Genomic DNA, 22,424 nt, shown 5'->3' with positions numbered 1-22,424 from the left:
TTTCTATGGATAACACCTAAGATAAATATAATGCATACCAATACCATTTTACATTGAAATACAAAATAATTAAGAGTCAAAAGTGATTCTTTGGAGACTAGAAAAAAATAACCTTAATTATTTATTACATATTTATTTACTAGTGGAATTAAATTATTGATCACTGTATTCTAAATTCATTAGAAACAGTCCTGTTTTTTCTCTTTTCAACAGGATGTGTAATTTCAACCCACAATTCCCAAGAATTCAGGACAACACTACAATGCTCATAATACTCACCCTGCCAATAATTAATGACTTCACATCTTTGCCATGGGGATAGCAATTCATTTTTATTTAATGACTAAATAACTACAGAAATAAATCCCCCCTTCCCTGATCAGCAAGCGCTTTGTGTGTCCCGAGGAAAAAGATTGTTAAATTGCTTTGCTTTTCTTCTTTAATGCAAAACAGGTAATTGAACATTTCACCTTGAAAGGGGTTTAGTTTTACTTCTGTCATTTAATATTTATGTTTTAAACATTGAATGATGTGTCTTGATTTTTGTTTTCAGACTTAGTATTCTGATGGCATTATACCAATATTTGAATTGGTGATAACTTCAATAGTGGTAATAGCTTTTTTTGCAAATTCAAGAGATTGGAGGTACTCACAGGATGACACACAGTCAGTCTCTTGTGAATGGATAAAATATTTATTAAACCAAGTCAGTCATTCAAATTAAAAAAAAACCTAACAGTCAAAGCTCAGCAAGATTTATAGGTTCTGCTTTAACTTAGTAGCAGAATCATGCAATCAAAAATATAATTATCTTTTATTTGAATACCTGTATTTTAAATATATATTTCGTCTTACCTGGGGGACTTGTAGGAAGGAATATTTGTAAGGTGTGCTGTCTTTGATGTTACATTTTGAAATCTGCTATGACTCCAGAAGGCAAAGGTAGATTAAACCCACTTAGACTTCTTTAAACTGAAAACTGCTACTGTTAGCCATTTCCAGCTGTCTCTCTTCAAAACTGTTTTTTGTCAACTGCAGTTCAACCACAACCGCACTCAACCTCTGTGTCATGTATTTGAGTCATATTGGGGTATGCTGTGATTGAATGTTTTCAAGAAGTTGATGGATAAAGATAAATTCTGGTCGTCCAGAAGCAACAACCAAACGTTTTCAATCCGCTGTGAGCTGAAGTTGAAAGTGGCTTCATTCAAGCCAATAAAAGCAGCTGGCTGCTCAAGTGCGGGCAGAGGCAACATGCTGCATTTAGTAACAGTGGCTACGATCTACCACAACCACACTGCGACTGCGGCCACCTACACAAAGTGGTTCCCAACTGCTCATGGGAGTGCAGTTGAGCCTGAGGTCGACCACTGTCCGAAATTAGCCTTATCTTCTGCATGCTGGCATTCACAAAGCGCTAGCTATCTGTTGCCAATTAAGTAAAATATTAGATCTCTAATTATAGAATGTGCAAGTAACGGTTAATATATGAATAGGTATGTGGAAGGCATTGCTAGAAGTTTAGTGACTGTCTGGTTTAAAGGGAACACCTGTATCTGAATTCAGTCATTCTGATGGGAGCGATTCTATCAGCAATCACCATGTAAAGGCAGAATGTGTTTTTCCACTCACTTTTTTAAAACAGAAGATAAATGTTATGTATTGCTGTAGGTATATTGGGGAAATCAAAACACGGCCAACATTGGGGAGGAGTGGAGCAATCTGAGTAATTGACACCGGATCACTGATCTCTTCTAAAACTGAGCCAGAATAGTAGACTCGAACTAGAAAAATATGAACTTGCCTTACCTCCTCCTCGGAGCAAGTGTGCAAATCAAGAACGTCAGAAGTTCTTATCTGCCAGGCAGGCAAATAGCATTCATAAAATGAAAAATCATCAATAGTTTTCTCCATGTTATTGTCCTTTACACACAACAGGATTTAAAAAAGGTTGACACCAGCACCAGTTTCCAAATAAGTAGGTCTCTTAATCTTGTTCTATTGACAACTCAACATTGTGAATTGTTTGCCTGATCAGATGGTCAAGGGTCAGAGAGAACCTTATGGGGTCAAATACAGAAATAAAAACCTGTCAGGGATATGGAGGTCCAACATTTATCACTTTTTTTTACCTTTAGCTTTTAGTGCAGTTATAGTTTAGTAATAGTTTAGTATAGTATATCTTCTCTGCCTGTAAAGTCTCCAATAAAGAGATTAATGCATGTTTAAACCACATTTTTAGTTTTAACTCTGCTCTGGGTGACCAGAATCAACACCTCCAAACTTCCTGACAAGCCTAAATTAATCTTCAGTGTGATATATAGTTTGGAGACCCTAATAAAAGAAACAGCTAATAACTTCTATTCTGCTACCAAGATACATTTAATAGATAACAATGTTTTTACACCTTTCGAAAGTATAATCTGTTCAGTGATAACGCAACATGCTCTCAGTCCAAATAAACAGCTCTAATAGTGGTTAGAATTATAAAACAATACAATATAGTCCAATAGGGAAAGCAATAGTTATGGTTCTAAATCTGTGCCGCAATTACCTGTTCATAAAGGAAGGGCTAAGATAAACTGTACTTTTATAAATTTCATTTCACATATCATTAATGTAGGTCAAAGTTCTTAAACACTCTAGTTATAAAGGTGATGACTCCTACCGGGAGACACTAATTATTATTGCCTTGCATCCTCTCAATAATTTCGAGTTACTGGAAAATGGGTAAATATAGAAGGTAATCTGACCTTTTTGTAGCCCTGCTGGACATGATAATGGAAAGAGAGTATACATTACATTACAAGTTTAAGTCAATTTGTACTTGAAATATTGCTGTCAGAGATATGTATTTTGCATGCACTTACTTATTATGGGTTTTAAATTATAAAGTAGCTGGAACAGGAGGGATATATGAGCAAGAGTGATTAAAAGCAAAATAAGGTCAGTATGAAAAGACAGCGGGATATTATATCTGCTTGCTATAATTTCACTTTGTGCTCTGCATGTATTTTGCTATATGGAACTCAGATATGGGTTTACTTATATAGCAGTAAAAGAATATTATCCCATGGCAACAAATCCTCTCCGAACATAGCTCATAACAGGAGATTGAAATCTAATTGGTGCTTTAGATTATGTTTCACTACCTTAATAAATGAGTTATTCTAAAAAAAAAAACAACACAGAAATGCTCAACACAAAATAACATTTAGTAACTTGTGGAGGATGGACATATGGAAAGTGCGGTACCTAAAGTTGAGTTTACAGGTCAGCAGTGTACATAATGTAAAAAATATTGATGAGGGTTTGTAAATAATTATTCATCCATTTTGATAGGCAGTATTTTAAATGAATAATAACAGGTAGTGATAAGCAAATCAGGTTAATCAAGCCAATATTTACAGCATATTAGGCAGTTGGCATGTTCAACAGATTAGACATTAGATCCAAAAACACATAATCAAGTCTTTTCCAAATCTATAGATAACTAGGGCATTCACAAATAAAGTTTGATCAATATATTGATCAAACCACTATCATCTTCCTTCTCCTCTTCCTTGTTTTAATCTTCGGCTGGCTTATTTGGCCGGGCCAGGATGACGTAGCTTTTGCACAGGCGGTCGTGTTGATAGATAAATTTGGACAAGTGGGCATGCTTATTGCAGAAGAGACATTGCTTCCCCCTTTCTGATATAAAGTCCTGCCAGTTCACAAATTTTAAATGGATATCATGTTTTGCCTAATGAATGTAATAATGCTTGGCACCATGTAAATGGAAACCTGTACACATCCAGGGTGCAGGTAGTGATGGCTTTAAAGTGGAACACAGGACACAAAGTGCAAATTAATGCTGACCTTCAAAGTAACCTCTTCAGGTATGGTTACTCTGCATTAAATAAAATCAGGTCTTTTTTTGTTTTTTTTTAAATGTGCATTAATACAAACTGATTGACACTTTTATTTAAAAATCTGCTAAAGGCTGAACTTAAGCCTAAACTTCAGTCTTGCTCAGTTGTACAGATCACTCTCCTGTACTGAAATTACTAATTTTACTGCACATCACACCCTTTATGAATTTCAATCATAGAAGCTCACATCCTTTTTCATGCCTTACACGTACACGTTACCTAGGGCAGTCTTTTGCAAAATAGTGTGATTGGAAAAGCCCACCCTTCAGACTGGGAAACTGTTTGCAACAAGGCTGGGGGCAGGGTGCCATAGTGTTTTCATATGACAGCCTGATTACACATAGACTGACAATGGTAACAGTTCAACTCATAGGAGCAACAGAACAATTGGACCATATTGAGGTGTGATAATGAACCGTTTGGATTGGGCACTTAAATCATTACATAGAAATTTAAGAATTTTCTATCATATTGAAAAAATCTGTGGCCCATAATTGTATTCTCCAATTTCTATACTTTATTTCAGTACCAAATGCACTTTTTATATAATACCTAACCCCTGCGTAGAAAGATAATGTGCTCCACTGAGACGGCAGTAGATATCCAATCCTCTGACACTGAAGTTAGTATAATTTAAAATAACATACATTATCATAAGAGGCTCTTCTTATAAGACCCCTTGTATGAAAGGCTATATCCTCAGTTGCAGATCAAGGTACAGAAAAAGCAGAAACACTACCAATCAGTTATTTGAAGATGATTTTTACAAAGGTACAGACTGTTCTTGGTGGAAAAAAAAACACAACTTTTAATGAAAGTTGCAGTGAAACTTTTTAGTAGTAAATCAGTGTGCTTTATTATCCCAGTTTAAAGTGGTAAAATATAAACTAATAAATAGGCTGCTTACTTTTATGTAAAATGCTCGGAAAAAAACACAGCATGTTCTGTATTTGTCAGACAACAAAAATATATGAACATTCTTTTAAAAAAACAGTGACTGCTGTTCTTCTGTAATGCTAACGGACTGTGTAAGATGATACATTAATAGCTGACATGACGTTCTGGGGCTAGAATTTTCATGGTAAAATCATCAGTTGTTCCTTTTAATGAAAATACTGAAACCAAGCTTTAAAATTAAATTATGATGGTAAAGTTTATAGTGAAATTCAGTAAATAAATAAATTGATGTGGCTTTTCAACTTTGTGGCCACCATTTTCAACCAGGGTTACATACGAACCCCAAGACTCCACCAAAGGTTGCTATGAGTTCCTTGAGTTGACACCTACACTTTGATTGAGTCTACAAAGTTACAGCGTCAACGCCACTTGGCAAAGCCTACTGCATGACACCTATAAACCTTTAAAACGTCTGTAGGGGTGGCATTCTGAAAGCCTCTGTAAAGGAGACTTCTTCCCCCTGGCTATCAACGCAATAAGCTTTTTTTTTTTAAGTGAGCACCAAATTATTGGTTTTAGCAAAGTTCATCTGGGATGAATAGGTTAGAAAGGCTGACCTATAGAAACAGTGTGGGCTCATTGTTGTATTTGAAAGTAACTATCGGAAATCATCCTGATTCTGTCTGAAGACCTTGATTCTTTTTCCTTACTGTATATAGATGTTCAACTTCTTTCCCATTTTTTATTAAAGAGACATGGTCACTTTGTCTTATCTGAAAAAGGGTCTCCAACCAATTCCAGCAATTACCAACACTCATTCAAATACTTGCTACTAGGTATGGGGGAGCATGACCTCAACTCATATGATGGTACCTAGGTCCAGCTGCCAGTTTCAAAGTCCAAGCAGTATCGCACAGTAACCCTACCTTTAATTTAATGCTAGTTGACTCCAAATTTTTTCAGTTTCAATGGAGGAAAGAACAGAGGGAAGATGCTGGTCAAGTGAGTATCAGTAGCTGGTGAAGGGGAGGAGGCCAAGGAGCCTATTAACAGAGACATGTCACTTTGTCATGAATTAGCTACACACTTTCTAGCCCCCAAGTTGTCATACAACTGTCTGATCAAGAACAAATCAAGATCAAGAACATCTGCTTTCATTGGAGACAAGATAATCACAGAATCTTGTGGGTGGATCACTTTGTGCTGGAAATTACAAGTTTATCTTGAAGGAGATTTTCTTTTCCTTCCCTTTCATTCCCAGCATTCTCCTATATTTTTAGTAATATTTGAATTTTCTCTTCATGAATTTGACTGATGCTAAAGAACCTTTTTTTTAGCTCAGTTATGTGTAACACTTTCATACATGTCTCTTGTTAAATGGGGAACATATGGTTGTACATGATGAGCTGTGGCAGCAGAATACACAGGAGGATCTTAAACATGAGAAGAATGTGTCCTAGAGTAGATTACTTGTTTGTTAAATAATTCATGTTGGGGGTTTTACCGTAACCTCATGATATAATGGCTCACAAACTTGGTGGCAAGATGTTTCCGCATTGCCACTTCCTAACCTTTTTAAGTCATTCATCAGTTACAAGTTTATTGTCAACCTCTTACATTTGATGTGTTTATTTTCTTTAGATTACAATGTTTTCCATTTTATATTGTGTATGCAACATCCAGTTCTACTGATAAAATACAAAATGGTACATTATTCACACAAAGAAAAGACATCAATGTTATTACTGCAGAGGTAAGCTCTTGGTGCATTCACTGAAATTGTATTTCTTTATCTGAACCATCAGTGGATTTAATTAGGAAAGAACAGAGTTCTGAGGGTTATCTAAAAGCTTTGTGAATGTATGAAATCTTCACAGTTACACCTTAGTCAACATGCATCTTTAGACTGTGATATCGCTTTTGTTGAGAAAATAATTTCTCCTTTTCTCCAAATTAAACAACGTATGACTTCTCTGCTGTGGAAAACAATTTAGGAGAATGGCTTTACCTCAAAATCTTTTGATTACTTTAAGAAGATCTATTCTTTGATCATATACTTAAATGAAAAGAAACATAAAATAGATTTTTTTTCTACAACGATGTCTGTTGGAAAAACATCGCACAAAGCTTTTTCTTCATGGTACAGTTACAATGAAACCATGAGTCATCTGTGAGTCACTCTATACTCAAAGTTGTCACAGATTGAGAACTAACGTTAACATGTTAGGAAATTTAATTGAAGTCATCCACCAAACTAGTGAGAACTGAGCAGACTAGGGCATTCCTGAGATGACCTGTGTAATTGCAAGACCAGGTTGTCAGCTTCAAAGAATAAACTCTCTTGAACTTCTTTCTTATATGTTGTCTTCAAAATGTCATAATAAAAATTAGGAGAAAAACATGTTAAGCTAAGCATACCTATATCAGTTTAATATTATATTATCGCTTGCCTTAAAAAAACAATGAAAGTTAGGATTGACTTATTTGATATCCATTTCTCTTTTGAATGACCTCATTATTAGATCAGCTTTCAAAGACATTATCTAATTTCAGCCTATTTATTCTGATTAGGCAAAGATGGGAATAGAAAGGTCTTTGTTATTTCTCCAATATATTTATATATATATATATATATATATATATATATATATATATATATTTATATATATAAATATATATATATGAGAGAGAGTGATATCCATGATTATATATAATAAATAATAAAGGTTTCATAGATAATGCTGATAATGAGGCAGCCGCTTTATTGAGGGTAACATGCATGATAAGCTCTTTCTGGAAATACTAATTACCTTGATGTTATGCTGACCCCCTTGCCATTATATCCAAGTTGTGGAATTGTGACACATACATGGTTTTGGAAAATTGGAGTAAGTCAGAACCCTAATCTGCATAATTATTCTCTGTTAAACACTCAAAGTATTAAAGCCAACAGGTTTGCATGACAGCTAGTATTTGCATAATTGGAAGTTAGTAAGTCTATGTTTCTATCTGGAAAGTCCAATATAATAAAGCTCAATCAACCAACATCTTTGGGACATGCAGACCACCTCTATCAAGGTTCCAGGAAACATTTAAAAGATTTTATATAGCTATGGAAAAATAAGGTTTCCACCAGACAACCACCTTACGACTGCAACTTGAGAGGAGTAACCCACCAACACTCCTCATATAGATGGTAAATTCACTTGTGTCAATGGGGTACATACATTTAATATGGTTTTTAGGGTGCAACAGGCACGATGTTATAGAAGCTGCTTTCTTCTGTTTTGGTTCTGTTCTTACTTGAAACAACAGCACCCCTATTAGCCTAATTTTCTTATGTCATTTCCATAAATACAAAACACTGAATGAGATAAATTTCCTTTAACATTACATCGTTTATACAACAAAATTGAAAGTTTTGGTTTTGGCCATTGTGTGGGGAAATCAGTTTATTAACATCGCAGTTTTGTTCACTGAATGATTCACTGGAATGGTTCACTGGATGATGTCAATCTAACAGGTATGTATTTGGGAAGACAGAAAGCTGCAGAAAGTGCTAGAAACCAACCCTTTTATATTTATTTTCACAGTTTTTTGGGGCATTTTTGTATATGTTGTAAGACCAACCATGTTTAAAACTGTGTTGCATACTTACATTCTCCTAAAGAAGCTTTTTTTTTTAAAGCATTGCAGAATTTATTAATTATGTATTGTGCTGAGTAACATGGTTGTACCATACACATAATGACTGTATAAATGCCTTGTTTCTTCTAATATATAATTGAATAATAAAAGTTGTAGATTTAGGGTAAAGTGTCTGACATTTTTCCCTAATGGTTTTGTAAAGTTTGGGCCTGATTTAATAAAGCTCTCCAAGGCTGGAGAGAATACATTTTCATCAGTGAAGCTGAGTGATCCAGAAAACCTGAAATAGATCTGGTCTAGAATTGAAAACATTTGCTAACAAATAGCAAATGACTGATGAAAGTGTATTCCCTCCAGCCTTGGAGAGCTTTAATAAATCAGGGCCTTTCAGTAGGTTTTGTGAGCCAATCTCTTGAAGAAGCTGTAACCAGTAGCTGTTCATTGCACAGCTCCTACAAAAAAAGAATCCTTTAGTATACCTACATTGAACTTTACTCATTTCTCCCTATACTTCTGGCTACTTATCATACTAGTATTTAACAGAAAGACTATGATTATCTTCAAGGCCTCAAAGTATACTATAATAATAATAATAATAATACTATATTATATATATTTGACCTATATCAAATTCTTAATCTCAGTCTTCTGTAACTGTACAACTTCTGTCCTTTAGAATTTACATATTTTAAGCTTTCAATAAGTAAAAACCTCTGATTCAACCAAAATATTTTTTGAGATGATGAGTTTTTTCCCATACTGCATTTAGAAATTAAATGGTCTGATGAAACTGTCTACTTGTTTTCATTTTTAGTTGTGTAACCATTGGAATTATTATGTTTGCTAGTTGTATCAAGATTAGCTTACTACTAATTCTGTCTGCAAAGAGGTTGATTTTACTGAAGGATCTATTTACTTTGCAAACAGAGCTTTTGTTAACTTTTTTCATTTAAACATTTGCAAGCAAAAATCCTGTTTAATTTCTCTTGATATCTTGATGTTATAAATGACAGCTTCACCTCATTCAATTAAAGTGAAAATGGAACCATGCTCCAACTGCATGACATTTTTTTTTTTTGCTAAAGAGAATTATATCCTTTCAATTGCTGTATTTTTCCCAAGAAACTCTGGTTTCACTTTTTTAAATACTTTTTTTTCATTTCATTGTACGTGATCACCTTCAACCTCTTTCAGCTACCTCTTGTCAACGTACTTTCAGTCCAGCACCAACTTAACATTATTGTTCTGGACCTGCAAAACTGACAGCAACAACAGTGGACTATACCTGGAGTAACCGGTGTTGGCATGACTGCTTATAGTTCTGACAAGGAGTACATATTACAAGGTGACAATATGGCAAGCACAATTGGAAGACAATTGTCAACCCATAACAGGCAGTGCCTTAAAACTTCATAATTAAAAAGAGTTAAAAGAACATAAGGGCTATGGTAGAACACCAGTTCTTGTGTGTTAACCCACTGTATCGAGAATACAACTCTACATCAAAATGTTGGTTGTAAAACGGTTTTCATATCGGTCAAACATTTTTTTGTATGTTTTTTTCTGACTGTTGTTTTCTGTTCATTCTTTTTACCTTGTTGTTTCTTATTTATACATCAAAAACTAATAAAAAATAATTTATAAAAAAAAAACATTAGGGATAATGTTAATATGTTAAATCTTATATGAGATACTAGTGACTAGGTTTAGATCTAGCAGAAATATGTTCAAAAAGCTTTCCTTTAATTGTAAGCATACCTTTAAATGTATATACCTTTCATATATCCATCTGTGTGCAGTGTAAAGTACTAAGTACTGCACTTATTGCACAGATTTTATTTTACAAATACCTAAAAAAGTAAAAATCTGCACTCTACCATGCTCTCTACAGACAAAGGAATTGTTAATAGAAGTTTATTTTTTCTAATGTTGTCATTTTTCTAAATATAGTTTATTCATAATGCTATTTCTTCCCAGGCCACCAACTCATTTCTGATGCCAACTGCTTCCCAAAGAAGAAATGACATTATATATGCCTGCATATTCGGAATTACCATTTATTTAGTGGAAATATTTAATTAGAAAAAAAAATCATTGGGGATGGGGAATAGTTCTATTTTATTACTGAACTGCTTATTTATTTATTTTTATTTGCACTATAATGGCAGCAAACTGGCTAAATGAGCGTTCCCATTGAATTGTTTTAATGTGGTTTATTTTGTTATGTGCGGTGGTTATTGCCGTCTGGCTGAAAGAACAGACAGTATTGTATTTCTTTACTAAGGTTATGGTATTATTTGGCCTTACAAGATTTAACAGAGTTATTTTTTAAATTGCTTCTCCATTATTCTTGTAGATCATTCTGCTGTAATGAAGCCAAGGACATTAAAACACTTTTCTGTGGCTTTTGATACTCAATACTGAGTTGGAAAGATGACAATTTTCAAAAGAATTATCTTTAGAAATTTATTCCTGGCCAGCTAATTTCATGGAAATGCCTCATTGCCATTTCAGGTGGACTGAGGGCTTAGAAAAATGTATTAAATGTAGTTTTATCATATATTGGGGATAAAAAACTAAAACTACAGAAAAGATAAATGCAATAAGAACTGCAAACAGCTCTACTTTGCTGGTGCCTTTGCCTCGTAAACACTGCCTAATAACTCAGTTATTCATTTGACCAAATAACAAACATGTCCCAATGTCTTGGGACACATTAAGGGACAAAAATGTGGCAGGTTTCTGTTTTACCAACATTGCACCTGCAAGATAACTTCTTTGAAATGCCCAAACAAATCATTTTTACCTCTGCTCTCCAAGACTCATCACTAGTCACATAGTTAAGTGGCTAATAGTGTTACTATTTGCCCATAATAAAGAATCAATTTGTTTGGCATGGAACCAAGTAATAGATGGGCAAGTATAAATTACATAATTAAGGGATCAAAAATTAGGCCCCAGATATCGAAGATTTATTTCTCTCTGTGTTATATGGGGTCCTACCTCTGCAAAATAGGAGTAAAAAGCCATCATATATTTTATGGTTCCTAATGGAACAATGGTACCTACAGGATATTGAGGTTGCAGGGAAAGTGTTGTATCTTTTATTCTTTTGTCTTTGGGAATACTTTAAATGCATTTTACTTCTGTATTTCTGGGATTATAAAATGGAGACTTTGAAACATGTGAACATGTCCCTTTCTGTAGTTACTAATCCAGTTAAAGTGCTGGAGAAACCATTACTGAGAAGTTAGTCAATTGAGGATTACAACTAGATCAAAGCATGAACACAATTCTTCTTGGTAATTCAATAAAAATAGTCCTAGTTTGTTATCTCTCCTTACATATACTGTATGTTTAAAGTGAGATATTTTTACTAACACTTTATTATAAATACTGCTGTAGAAAGCTCTATTTATAAACCATGGAATCTTCAAGGTCCATTTTTCTCAATGGCAGTAATTGATTCCCACCAGGGAATGTTTGAGAGAGTGTCATATTCCCTGTTTTATAAATAGAGTCCTAAGACAGCATTTCAATAAATGAAGTAACAATAAACCTAGGAGAAGCATACATGCAGCATAGCCTAACTACAAAGTACTACTAAACTGCTATCCAGATATGGCTATACTGTGCCCATTCTCCCCATCCCATTTGGTCTGCAAAACCTGGAGAGCACCTGCTGGTGATTCTGGGGCACCATGTTTTTGTTGGCTTTTCTATATTGATTACTTAATTTTTGGATAGCAATTAACAGAAAACTTCTAGTTGTCATGAAATGCTGCATGAAATATCAGGAATAATGTGCAGGGATGTTAATAGACTTGAGCATCTGGGGTATGTACCATGGTCTCCTATATAATACTCTGTGTCAGCGATGCCCAGCTGGGCGCATGTACCATCTGGCAGGCGTCCCTCTTGATTATGCCTGTATAGTTCGCACACTGATGTCACCTGACTGAGCTAATTCTGCAACATTGGACATAAAGTGTCTCCTCCCTTCGATAAGTATTCACTGAAACCAAGGCCTGGGTTTTTTTCATTTCACTATTCCTATTCTAAAGGGAGATCTTCCGTTCACTGGGGCATTCATCCTGATAATGGCTTGCCTTTGCACAACATACATTTAGAAGCAATGAGTGATCTCCTGACACAGCTAATATGTTCACAAACATATCCACTTTTGCACATTTTTCATATGAGAGAACCAATTCCTTCCTTTTATGAAGTTTCCGAAACAATTACTTACCTTTACATGTGAAACTCTCTGGTCCCAAAACAACCGGGCAGCACAGTGACTCAGTGGTTAGCACTCTTGCCTTTGCAGTGCTGGGTCCCAGGTTTGAATCAGGATACTATTTGCATGGCGTTTGCAGGTTCTCCTCGTGTTTGCGTGGATCTTCCTCTGGGTTTCCTCCAACATCCCCAAAAAATGGAGCTAGGGTAATTAGCTGCCCCCCAAAATTGACCTTAGACTGTTTTGAAAGATATATGACTATGGTAGGGACATTAGATTGTGAGCCCCTTTGAGGGACCGTTAGTGGGAGGACTATGGATTTTGTACAGCGCTGCATAATATGTTGGCACCTTTATAAATACTGTGTAATAATAATAATAACAGATTGGGAGAAAAAATGATTATTAGAAATGACTGTGTGCCAGATATGAAATCTAATTGCCTAACATATCATTATATGTTTACCCTTTGATACGTTTTATCTGAGTTGTTGACCTTTTACAAGCAATATGGTGAATTACTCTTTATCTGCAAAAAAAAGAACAAAGAAACAAAAGATTCTCTTCTAGAAGTCAAAAGCCTCTACAATTTAACTTCAATTTGAATGTCACAGGTCTCTGGCAAGTCTTCTTATTTAATTATTTTAAATCTGCATGTGATTATCTTACATAGAAACACATTACGCTATTTACTTTTCATCTCAATTATTCCAAATTGTCCAAATTTTGCTAAAGATATTATTATGCAAATCAAGTAATAACATTTTTCTGCAGTGGTATAATGCTCGGCATCTTTGTAATTATAACAACAGCAGTAATTACAGTAGTGAGTTATTGTGTATATTCATATTATATGTAAAAATCATTTATGGTTCCTGGAGTAAATGTAGCTGCATAAGATGACCCTTTTTTATTGAATAAGTGTTTTGATGTAAAAATGATATTGATTTTCATTTGTATATAAATGATTATTTGACATTGTATGTGAAAACCTGAACAGAAGAAATGGCAAGACAGCCATCTAGTGTAAAACCACAAGGATAACAATAATTGGTTATGATAAAAACAACAAAAAAGTAAAGAAAAGGATCGTGGATGTCATTCATATGGCAGTAATTTTTATGTGAACAATATCGTTAGATCTGATTACATCCCTCATAGTGTTTTCTGTTCTATACAGATCAAACCTTGAATTTTAACTGTCTGATTTACACCAATATTTTTGTATGTCAAAACAGAGTCCTTATACGGTAGATGTATATGTAAAACCTGAATAAAGGTCAAGAACATATTTCCAGTCAAATCCTTCAATTAAGGATTCAAAATGTCAAGGTCAAACCTGAAAAGTAAGTGTCAAACCTTAACTAAAGGGTGTCATTTTTCCACTGGAAAAATAAAAGACGTCTAGTAAATATATCTGCTTATCATGTAGGAGTAAAGGATGATTATCTAAAGAACATATGTTTTAATACCAGATCATGGAATTTACATTTACTGCAAATGCGCTTTTGAAATTCACAGAATCCCCATGACTTTGGCTTTTTGAATGGAGCTTAAATTCATTCCGATACAGAAATATTTAGTGTGATTAGAAATATAAATTCATTTAAAATCAATACATTTGAGAACATAGATGGGCGCTACTAGTTGTTAATAGTCCTAAAAGTATTTCTATTAGCAAAGTAAAAGTTAATAAGATCTAAAAGTTTACTGTTGATTTCTTTTTTAATAAACTAGGCATTTTGAAGGACATATTTTATTGCTTGAAGATAGCATAAGATTGATTTGATGTAGGAAGAGAAACAGATTAGAATCTTACAGGTTACCATTGTGATGGACCCCAAGGAAATGGGGTGCCTTGGGGCAACTAAAACAACAAGGGTCCACTGCTTTTACCTTGACAACTCTAAATCATTCATGATTAGGAATTATGCAATTCTCAAGGTTGATGGTCTTAATTTAGAGGTTACATTATAAATTCAACAAAGCTAGATCAGGCACAACATATTTATGCTGTCTGCATTATAAAGTATGTAAAATGATTTGTAGGAACCCAAACCTAATCAGGTGGAACTAGTCTATAGCCACATGTAAAATTACCAAAGTTGGGCTTCAAGCTCTGTTCTGGTCTTCATAAAGAATTGGAAATTTCAACATGGCGACTATACTAAAGATCTTTGAAGATGCTATAAAAGCAGTCCACGGGTTTTCACAGGCATAGGCATCCAGCCAAAACTGAGTGATCTAATTTAATTTTAAAGATTCTTATTGTATAGTATTGTATAGGTCAGCAACCATTATACTGGAAGGCTAAGCCCATGCTTTGTTGTTACCTACCATTGGGACTCCAATATCAATTTGCATCAGTTGCATTAATAATAAATATGATGGGGGGATATTCCAGTTGATGGATCATAACACTCTGGGGAAACATTTTCAACCACTTTTTTTATGCTAGCGTTCACCTAATATATAATTTACAGTGCAGTTTGGCTTGATACAACACTTCATGAAGTTAAGTAGCACAGTTTAACATATGTATTCTCTAACACAGACTAAAAGGATGATTTTTTATTAGGATAATCCTAACTTGCAATTTATATATAGTTGACTTTTTTTAAATACTTGAAAATTTACATACCACAATAATGTATAGCAAAAAATGATAATTACAGAGGACTATTTATGATGATTGGAGAAATGTAGGGCTTTGGCAAGGTGACAAAATTAGTAAAAATTAGTATTAGTATCCTAAATATTGGACTGCATTTCTATATGTAATTTATATTATATTAAAATCCTGATTTATGGTTAACAACACATAAATAATCTTATGAGCCAGCGGTGGCCAAACGATTTTGGTGGTCCATGGCTCTGGAATGTATTTATTTCTTTTCTTTTTATTAAGCACATTGATTCCAGCATGGGCCAAAAATTGGGTTTCTGTTTCCAGCATAGGTAGAAATCTGTTGTTTAGATTACAATCCCAAAAGAACAATTGGAGAAGGGTAAGATCAAATCAACAGTAAGTGTGAATTTTATACACATTTGATGTGGTACTAATAACACCACTGATACATAACTAACAAACTATATGGAATGATTCAAGGATAGTGATTTATGGATGTGTATGCTATATACCATCCATTGGAAGAGATTTATTGAGCTTAGATTAGGAATAAAGAAATATGGAACAGGTAAGGGAACATATGATTTATTATAAACAGTTTCTTAAAGAAAATAGCCAGTGATTTATTTTTTGCTTATTATGATCAGAAAAAAAATCCTTTAAAAGATACATATAAAAAGGTCTTACATGTATTATACAGTCCTTTATTTAACCACTTGGTGGAGCTATAGTCTCTTTTCACATTACTTGCATGATTATTTTTCACCTGTGCTGAAAAAAAGGACATTGTTTATTGAACTTTAGACAGTGACATACCCCTTGTCAGACAACTCAGGACCAGGTTTCAATCAGGAAAGAGATCCCCAGCACAAGCTGTTCTGCTATACTCTCTTATATACCTTGCCCACTGTAAAAGAGTTCATGACTTAACATACACTGTATACCAAAAACTGATATAAAACAACAGTTTAAAAACATTTAAGTAGTTACATTGTTAAAAATAGGCATAGACACTGGTTCACCGAGTTCAACCACAAGGAAAATAAACTTAATAAAATATTAATTTAACATATTTGCATTAACCGACCTGAAATCTTTCAGGTTCAACAATGCTCCATCAGAAGTGCTATTTATATAGAAAACATGTAGAATACTCAAAGGTCTCAATTACCATGGAAAATCAGCAGTAAACAAACTTGATGACTGTTTTATATCATATTACAAAGGTTTTAAACCTGCAATATGTTTTAAATAAACAGCAACCAAAAAAACAAACATAGAACCATTTAGACGGTTTTAACATTTCCTTGCTACAATCAAACTAATAATAATTTATACAACCAGTGGACATGGACCAGAGGTTGATCTTTTTATGGCAGAAATTGCATTGCTGGTGCCTCCACCATGGTTTGCATTCGTTTGGTTTGAACACAAGATAGTTAGTCACAGTTGTTAATTACAGTGGTGGAAAGAAGGCATTTGTGTTACCTTCGTTGGTTAAAGTGTAGCTATAGAACAGTTTTTAACAGAAGTCTTAGAACCCACAGAAGTAATGCATGGTAACCCCACATTGCCCATTAAATGAGCATGGATGAAATCCTTTGTTTTAGAACTTGAAGGGGTTACCCAACCAGTGACTTTGGCCATTCCATTGTTGGGCAGTGCTAAACCTGATTCTCAGATTGTCACAAATAATGAGAGCTTAAAATGTAATTTATTGTGAAATGTCTAAAGCAATGTTTCTCAACCTTTTTAACATGGGGGAACCCTTGAAATAAGTTCCAGGCCTTCAGGGAACGACTGCTATAGTTACTACAGCCACAGCTAACAGTACATTAGACTGATGGTCATTGGAAAGAATTCATCTTACATTGCATTGCTCATTGCTTAAGAAAACCTTGGAGTAACCCTTGGGTTCCATGGAACCCTGGTTGAGAAACACTGGTAAAGGACAGAACACACATGGCCTGTGCATTGATAAAAGCAAAAGTTAACATAAGTGATAGGAATTTAAAAAAAAAAGAAGACCAAGGTTGGGGATACTTTATACTATTGTCAAAATTAAACAAACAGCCTATGTTTTTGTATATTTTTTATAACTGATCCAAAAGTGGTTGCTCTTGGTAATTGGATGTCATTGTCATTAACATTTATATATATATTCAATATATACAAGTTCTCATTTCACTTTTTTGAAACTGTTACTTACAATAGTCAATGTTGTAGTAGAAATATGTAAATCATTATGCTGATAAAAAGTCTGGGCAGATCTATTCTTACCGAGTCATGCGAAAGATTTTCCATTTTCTACTACAAACCTATGGCTTTCCATTGGGTGACAGGTGAGAACCTTTCCATTTGTATCTCCATTGATCTGCTGTGTGAAGACACCTGCTAGGCAGCTACCAGGGTTATTACTTTGCTCTGAGCTGTTTGAATTTTTTAGTGGGTTTTCAAAGAGGTTGTGTCACACTAGAAAATCCAAACAGCCCCAGGCTATACACACATTGGTGACTCATTTTTAGTTGCTAATTGGTTGGGTATGAGCTAGAAGACCCCTACCAGTCATCAGCACTGGGGTATGTACATGGAGTCTTCATTGTTTGATCATTACCAGCTGTAAATTGATAAATACTGTATATGGAGATACTCATAAAATCTGAAAAAATCACCATTCCACTGTTTTACCTTTGTCTGCCATGGTTTAATAATGACTTTTTCTTTCTGCTAAATACCAATGCATTCAATGAATACTGCTGATTCTATTCTGCACACTCGAGATAAAACTATGCTGCAGTAGGTTACAATAGTGCTCATTTATGCAAGATTTTAAGGTCCTGCTTCTGATTTAAGAACAGAAACTCCCTACTTTGCAGGAAAACATACCATTCATTTTATATATTTTATCCCAAGGGGGCACCTTGAAAAGGGGAAAATGCTATAAACATTTTTCTGGACCTATGCATTGGCATTATGTGATATTTTGGATAGGGCAATGCTTCAGATTGCTCTCATAAAAAAATATATATTCATGACTTAATTTGGACCTAATGGGATAATCACTCTCTATATTTTATTATAAAAAAGGAAAAGCTGCAGTATATATAATTCCACTGTTAGGTAGTATATAGTGATGCACTGTTAGGTAGTGTGAGGTGATTTAGTATTAAGTAATAAGTGCTCTAAGGTATATTCAGTGGTTTGCTTTTTTATGTTGCTTGTGCTATGAAGATAAATTATGCCTCCTGGTAACTAGGCCAAATCTGAAAATTTGTTGCAAAAGCAAAAAAAAAAAAAAATGCCGACATTTAATATTATTATTAGTAGCAAGGTTTCTTTTGTTTTGTGTATGTCTTTTTTTTTTAATGATACCAAGCCATGTGGAATAAGATGGTGTAAAGCACACAGGAACATGGTACAGGCCTTGCAAGTGAACATCGAAACCTAAATTCCAAGCCTGCCAGTGTTGACATAAATCCCTTTCCTTCCCCATCCAGACAAGATAAAAATCAATAATGCTGAATCTCCCATAATGAAAGTTCAATAAACCACAATGCTTTATTCAGTTAGGTTAGGAAGCCTAAAAAAGCGCTAAAAACCTGAAATGATTATATTAGGCATCTAATAACTTGCATACCTGAATTCTGTTCACTTTAATATCTATGACAAGGCAGTAAGGCTGCCATTGCACAATAAGTGCTGTGAATTGCATTAACCTCAATGCAAGTAAATATATGGTTGTGTTTTCAGCACTCAGAACAGTGATTGATAGAACATAAATGGTGTTCAGAAGGCCTGAAAGAAAAGCTTACATGATTTGATATGACAGCAATAAACCAATAATTTTAAAAGATAAACAGATTTCAGTGCTGAACAATACAGGTGTTTTCAGGCAGTGTTAAAATATCATCTAAAGACCTTGATTTATTATAAAAGTGCTTTGCTAATGTAAAGTGCGTTACCAGAATAGACTGATATCTGAAGGACACAATATTGTGTACTCAATGTGGATTCAAATCCGTTTCACAAATCTTCAAAGGTATCAGTAAGACATATTTCACTGCTAGAGGAATCTAGTACATCTACAGCACAGAAAAATGTCAGGTATGCAGCTAATTTATACTCCTTCATAGAAGAAACTCTCTAGTAAGCATCCCTGTTATCAGTGGCATAGAGTATATGTGTGTAAACTAACCAACAATCAGGATCTACAGTCACTTTCCACCATTTTTTGCTGGAAAAAATCTGGTGAAAGTTTATTGTATGGGAATTCAAATGTATTTTATGCCCAGATTGCACTTCAGGATTTGCGCATAAGAGCCAAATGGATGTGAAATTATACAGTGCACTTTAGGATGACAGCTCCCTATTCCTATTTCGGAAGGTGTTTTATTACATTCTAATAGACTCACTGTTTTGAACTTCAGAAGCTATTTGTGACAGTCAGATATTGATATATAAGAAATCCTGCTTTACAGCCAGATGTATAGATGGGCAGGTGTGTAGACAGGTGGATGGATAATTAGATATGGATATGTAGATGAGTAGAATGATGGACAGAAAAAAGGGATAGAGAGATATAGAGATCAAATGAGATAGATAGATAGATAGATGGATGGATGGATGGATGGATGGATGGATGGATGGATGGATGGATAGATAGATAGATAGATAGATAGATAGATAGATAGATAGATAGATAGATAGAAAGATAGATGGATGGATAGATAGATAGATAGATAGATAGATAGATAGATAGATAGATAGGGGAAAGAAAGAAATTAAGATAGATAGACAGATACAGATATGAATAGATATAGATATATTCATACATACATAGGATGGCAGACAGGATCTATTTATATGTTTGTAGATGATACATTTGCAGCAAGTCTGACTAAGTTTAATGAGTAATGAATGAATTCCAACTAATTTATATAACTTTTGGACAAGTGTCAGAATGTGCCTTCCATCAGGGGCTATAGCTGCAGTGCACCTAGCATCTCTAATCCTATGACTATGGTGGGCGTCTGTTTGCCTTTTGCATAGCTGGGTGGTAATCAGGAGTATTCAGTCCTACAAGATCAGGACTGCAAAATATTGCATAACAAGCAGTGCAAAACAGCATGATCAAAGCAAAATATAACATTGCACAAACTAGAAAGTCCAATGCAATCCTACTGATATGATGAACCAAAAGTAGACTTTTCAATAGGAGATCACCTCCTTCATTCTGTCTATTAAACACAAGAGACTTGATGTTCACCTCTTCCTAGCCCACATCTGTAAATCAGGATTAATTAAAAACTCTCCATCAAATCTAAGCTGGTAGCAGCATACTTATGAAAGGAGCTGGAGGCGATTTGTCAGACACCAGCAGCAGCCTGTGTTCCATTTAGTGAGTAACCCATGCACATACAATCCAGGCAGATTTGGTAGCAGTATAAAATCTCCCCTATAAAAGGCACATCACTCATCTGCTATATCACACACAAAATGAGTTTATCAGGCTACAGAGCAAAGTGTCCCAAGAGACCAATGCAGCGCAGGATTCTCTCTCCCCAGCGTCCTCCTGGATTCCTGACCTACTTTGTGCTAGGTATCACACTGTACTTGTGAGGTTAGTGCATCTGTAATTCCCTTATCCCTCTAATCATCCAGATCCACCAAACCAGCCCTGATCATCATTTTATATTAACATTGCATAACATTCACCCAGGAAAGAATTCCACATGCAATCCAGGATTATATAACAATAAATAAAGCGCTGCAACTATCCCATTCCAGGTTTATTGAGAATAAAAATAAGATCGACTTACCTTGATTGCACCATAGCTTCATTTTTTAGGTGTTTAATTAGCCTCTAGGAAACCAAAAATCAGGCAATCCTTAGGAAATGGAAACTTCAGAAAAATGATGACATACAGCAAAACATATTCCCCAGCTGGCTGCCAGTGTTTTGGGGTACAATGTTGGTGTTTGCATGCAGAATCCAGGCAGAGTATCCAGCGCTTGATCTTGCTGTTTCCCCCTAATAGAAGTACTTGTGCTAGTTGTGAGTCTCCACCATGAAGACAGCTGGTAATGAGATCTCCCCGTCTCCCCCGCACTGTTGTATCAATGTGTGATGAGCTTCCTCTGGCTGCCAGTGCCTTGCTGAAAGCACTCTCCTATTCCTTCCCCACTACTCTATGGGAAAAGCAACGATGAATGTTTTATGGAGCTGGATCAGGGATTGAGAGGTGATGAATGTTTTATGGGATCATGTGGTTTGACGTGAGGGGAATCAGGCTTGATCCGATTTACAAGACACAGAGAGCAGATGGGAGGGAACATACACAGAAAACAGCAAACAAACTGGGGGAATGAAACATTCGCATGTCCAAGTTGGTGGAGTGCTGCGCTGTCCATTCAGCACCACGGATCATCTGCAGCCCTAGCACAGGACTTCTCACTTAGCTATGGGGGGAGACAAGATTGTTTAACCCTTTCCCTGCAATATTGGCTTGAAAATGGATTGATAAAACGAGTTGTATTGAAAGCACTGGACTTGTACAATTAAAACTCACACATTTTTAGTACTGAAACTACATTAACATTGATTTTAATGAACATAAAGTACAAATTTAGTGATCTTTAGAATATGATCCTCAAATGCACAATAAATTGTAGAAATGAAAGTCACTTTATTAAATACAAAATATGTCAAGCTTCCTATACTAAATTATTCAAAATAATGGACACATTAAGCATTTTAACAACTCGTCAAATATTTATTAACCATAAATCATGTTATTAGGATACATATATATATATATATATATATATATATATATATAAAACCTACTCACATGAGTTACCTTTTATCTACTATTTTTATATATTATGAGATGTCATGTGCAGGTGACAGGTACTTTTTATAATTGTTGGACTTTCATTACTACTTACCCAGGTGGGATATGGCAGATCTTTACCAGGGCTTCTAGGTTCACATAACCCAAAGAAGATAGGTAACAAAATTCACCTATTTCCTCTCACTTTACATCCTGAACTTCCCTCTGGCAGAACAGGGCTTCCTATGTGAGCCCAAGGGTTGTCAT

The 22,424-nt window shown here is 34.8% G+C and overlaps 1 protein-coding gene across 2 annotated transcripts in view; it reads right to left on the bottom strand.

The window, feature by feature from the left end:
- Positions 1 to 21,668, bottom strand: part of RTN4R (reticulon 4 receptor) — a 119,062-nt gene extending 97,394 nt beyond the window's left edge. Inside the window, exon 1 of one of the 2 annotated variants that reach the window (XM_072415473.1) lies at positions 21,144 to 21,668. In XM_072415473.1, coding sequence (XP_072271574.1) covers positions 21,144 to 21,165 — 22 coding nt within the window. In that variant the 5' untranslated portion in view covers positions 21,166 to 21,668. The remainder of the gene's footprint in view (positions 1 to 21,143) is intronic. The other variant, XM_072415474.1, reaches the window with a different exon arrangement.
- Between the last annotated feature and the right edge of the window lie 756 nt (positions 21,669 to 22,424).

This window comes from Pyxicephalus adspersus, chromosome 6 (assembly GCF_032062135.1).
Source record: "Pyxicephalus adspersus chromosome 6, UCB_Pads_2.0, whole genome shotgun sequence".
In the NCBI taxonomy this organism is placed as follows: domain Eukaryota; kingdom Metazoa; phylum Chordata; class Amphibia; order Anura; family Pyxicephalidae; genus Pyxicephalus; species Pyxicephalus adspersus.
The sequence above is the reverse complement of the archived record's forward strand: the minus strand, read 5'-3'. Positions and strand labels throughout refer to the sequence as shown.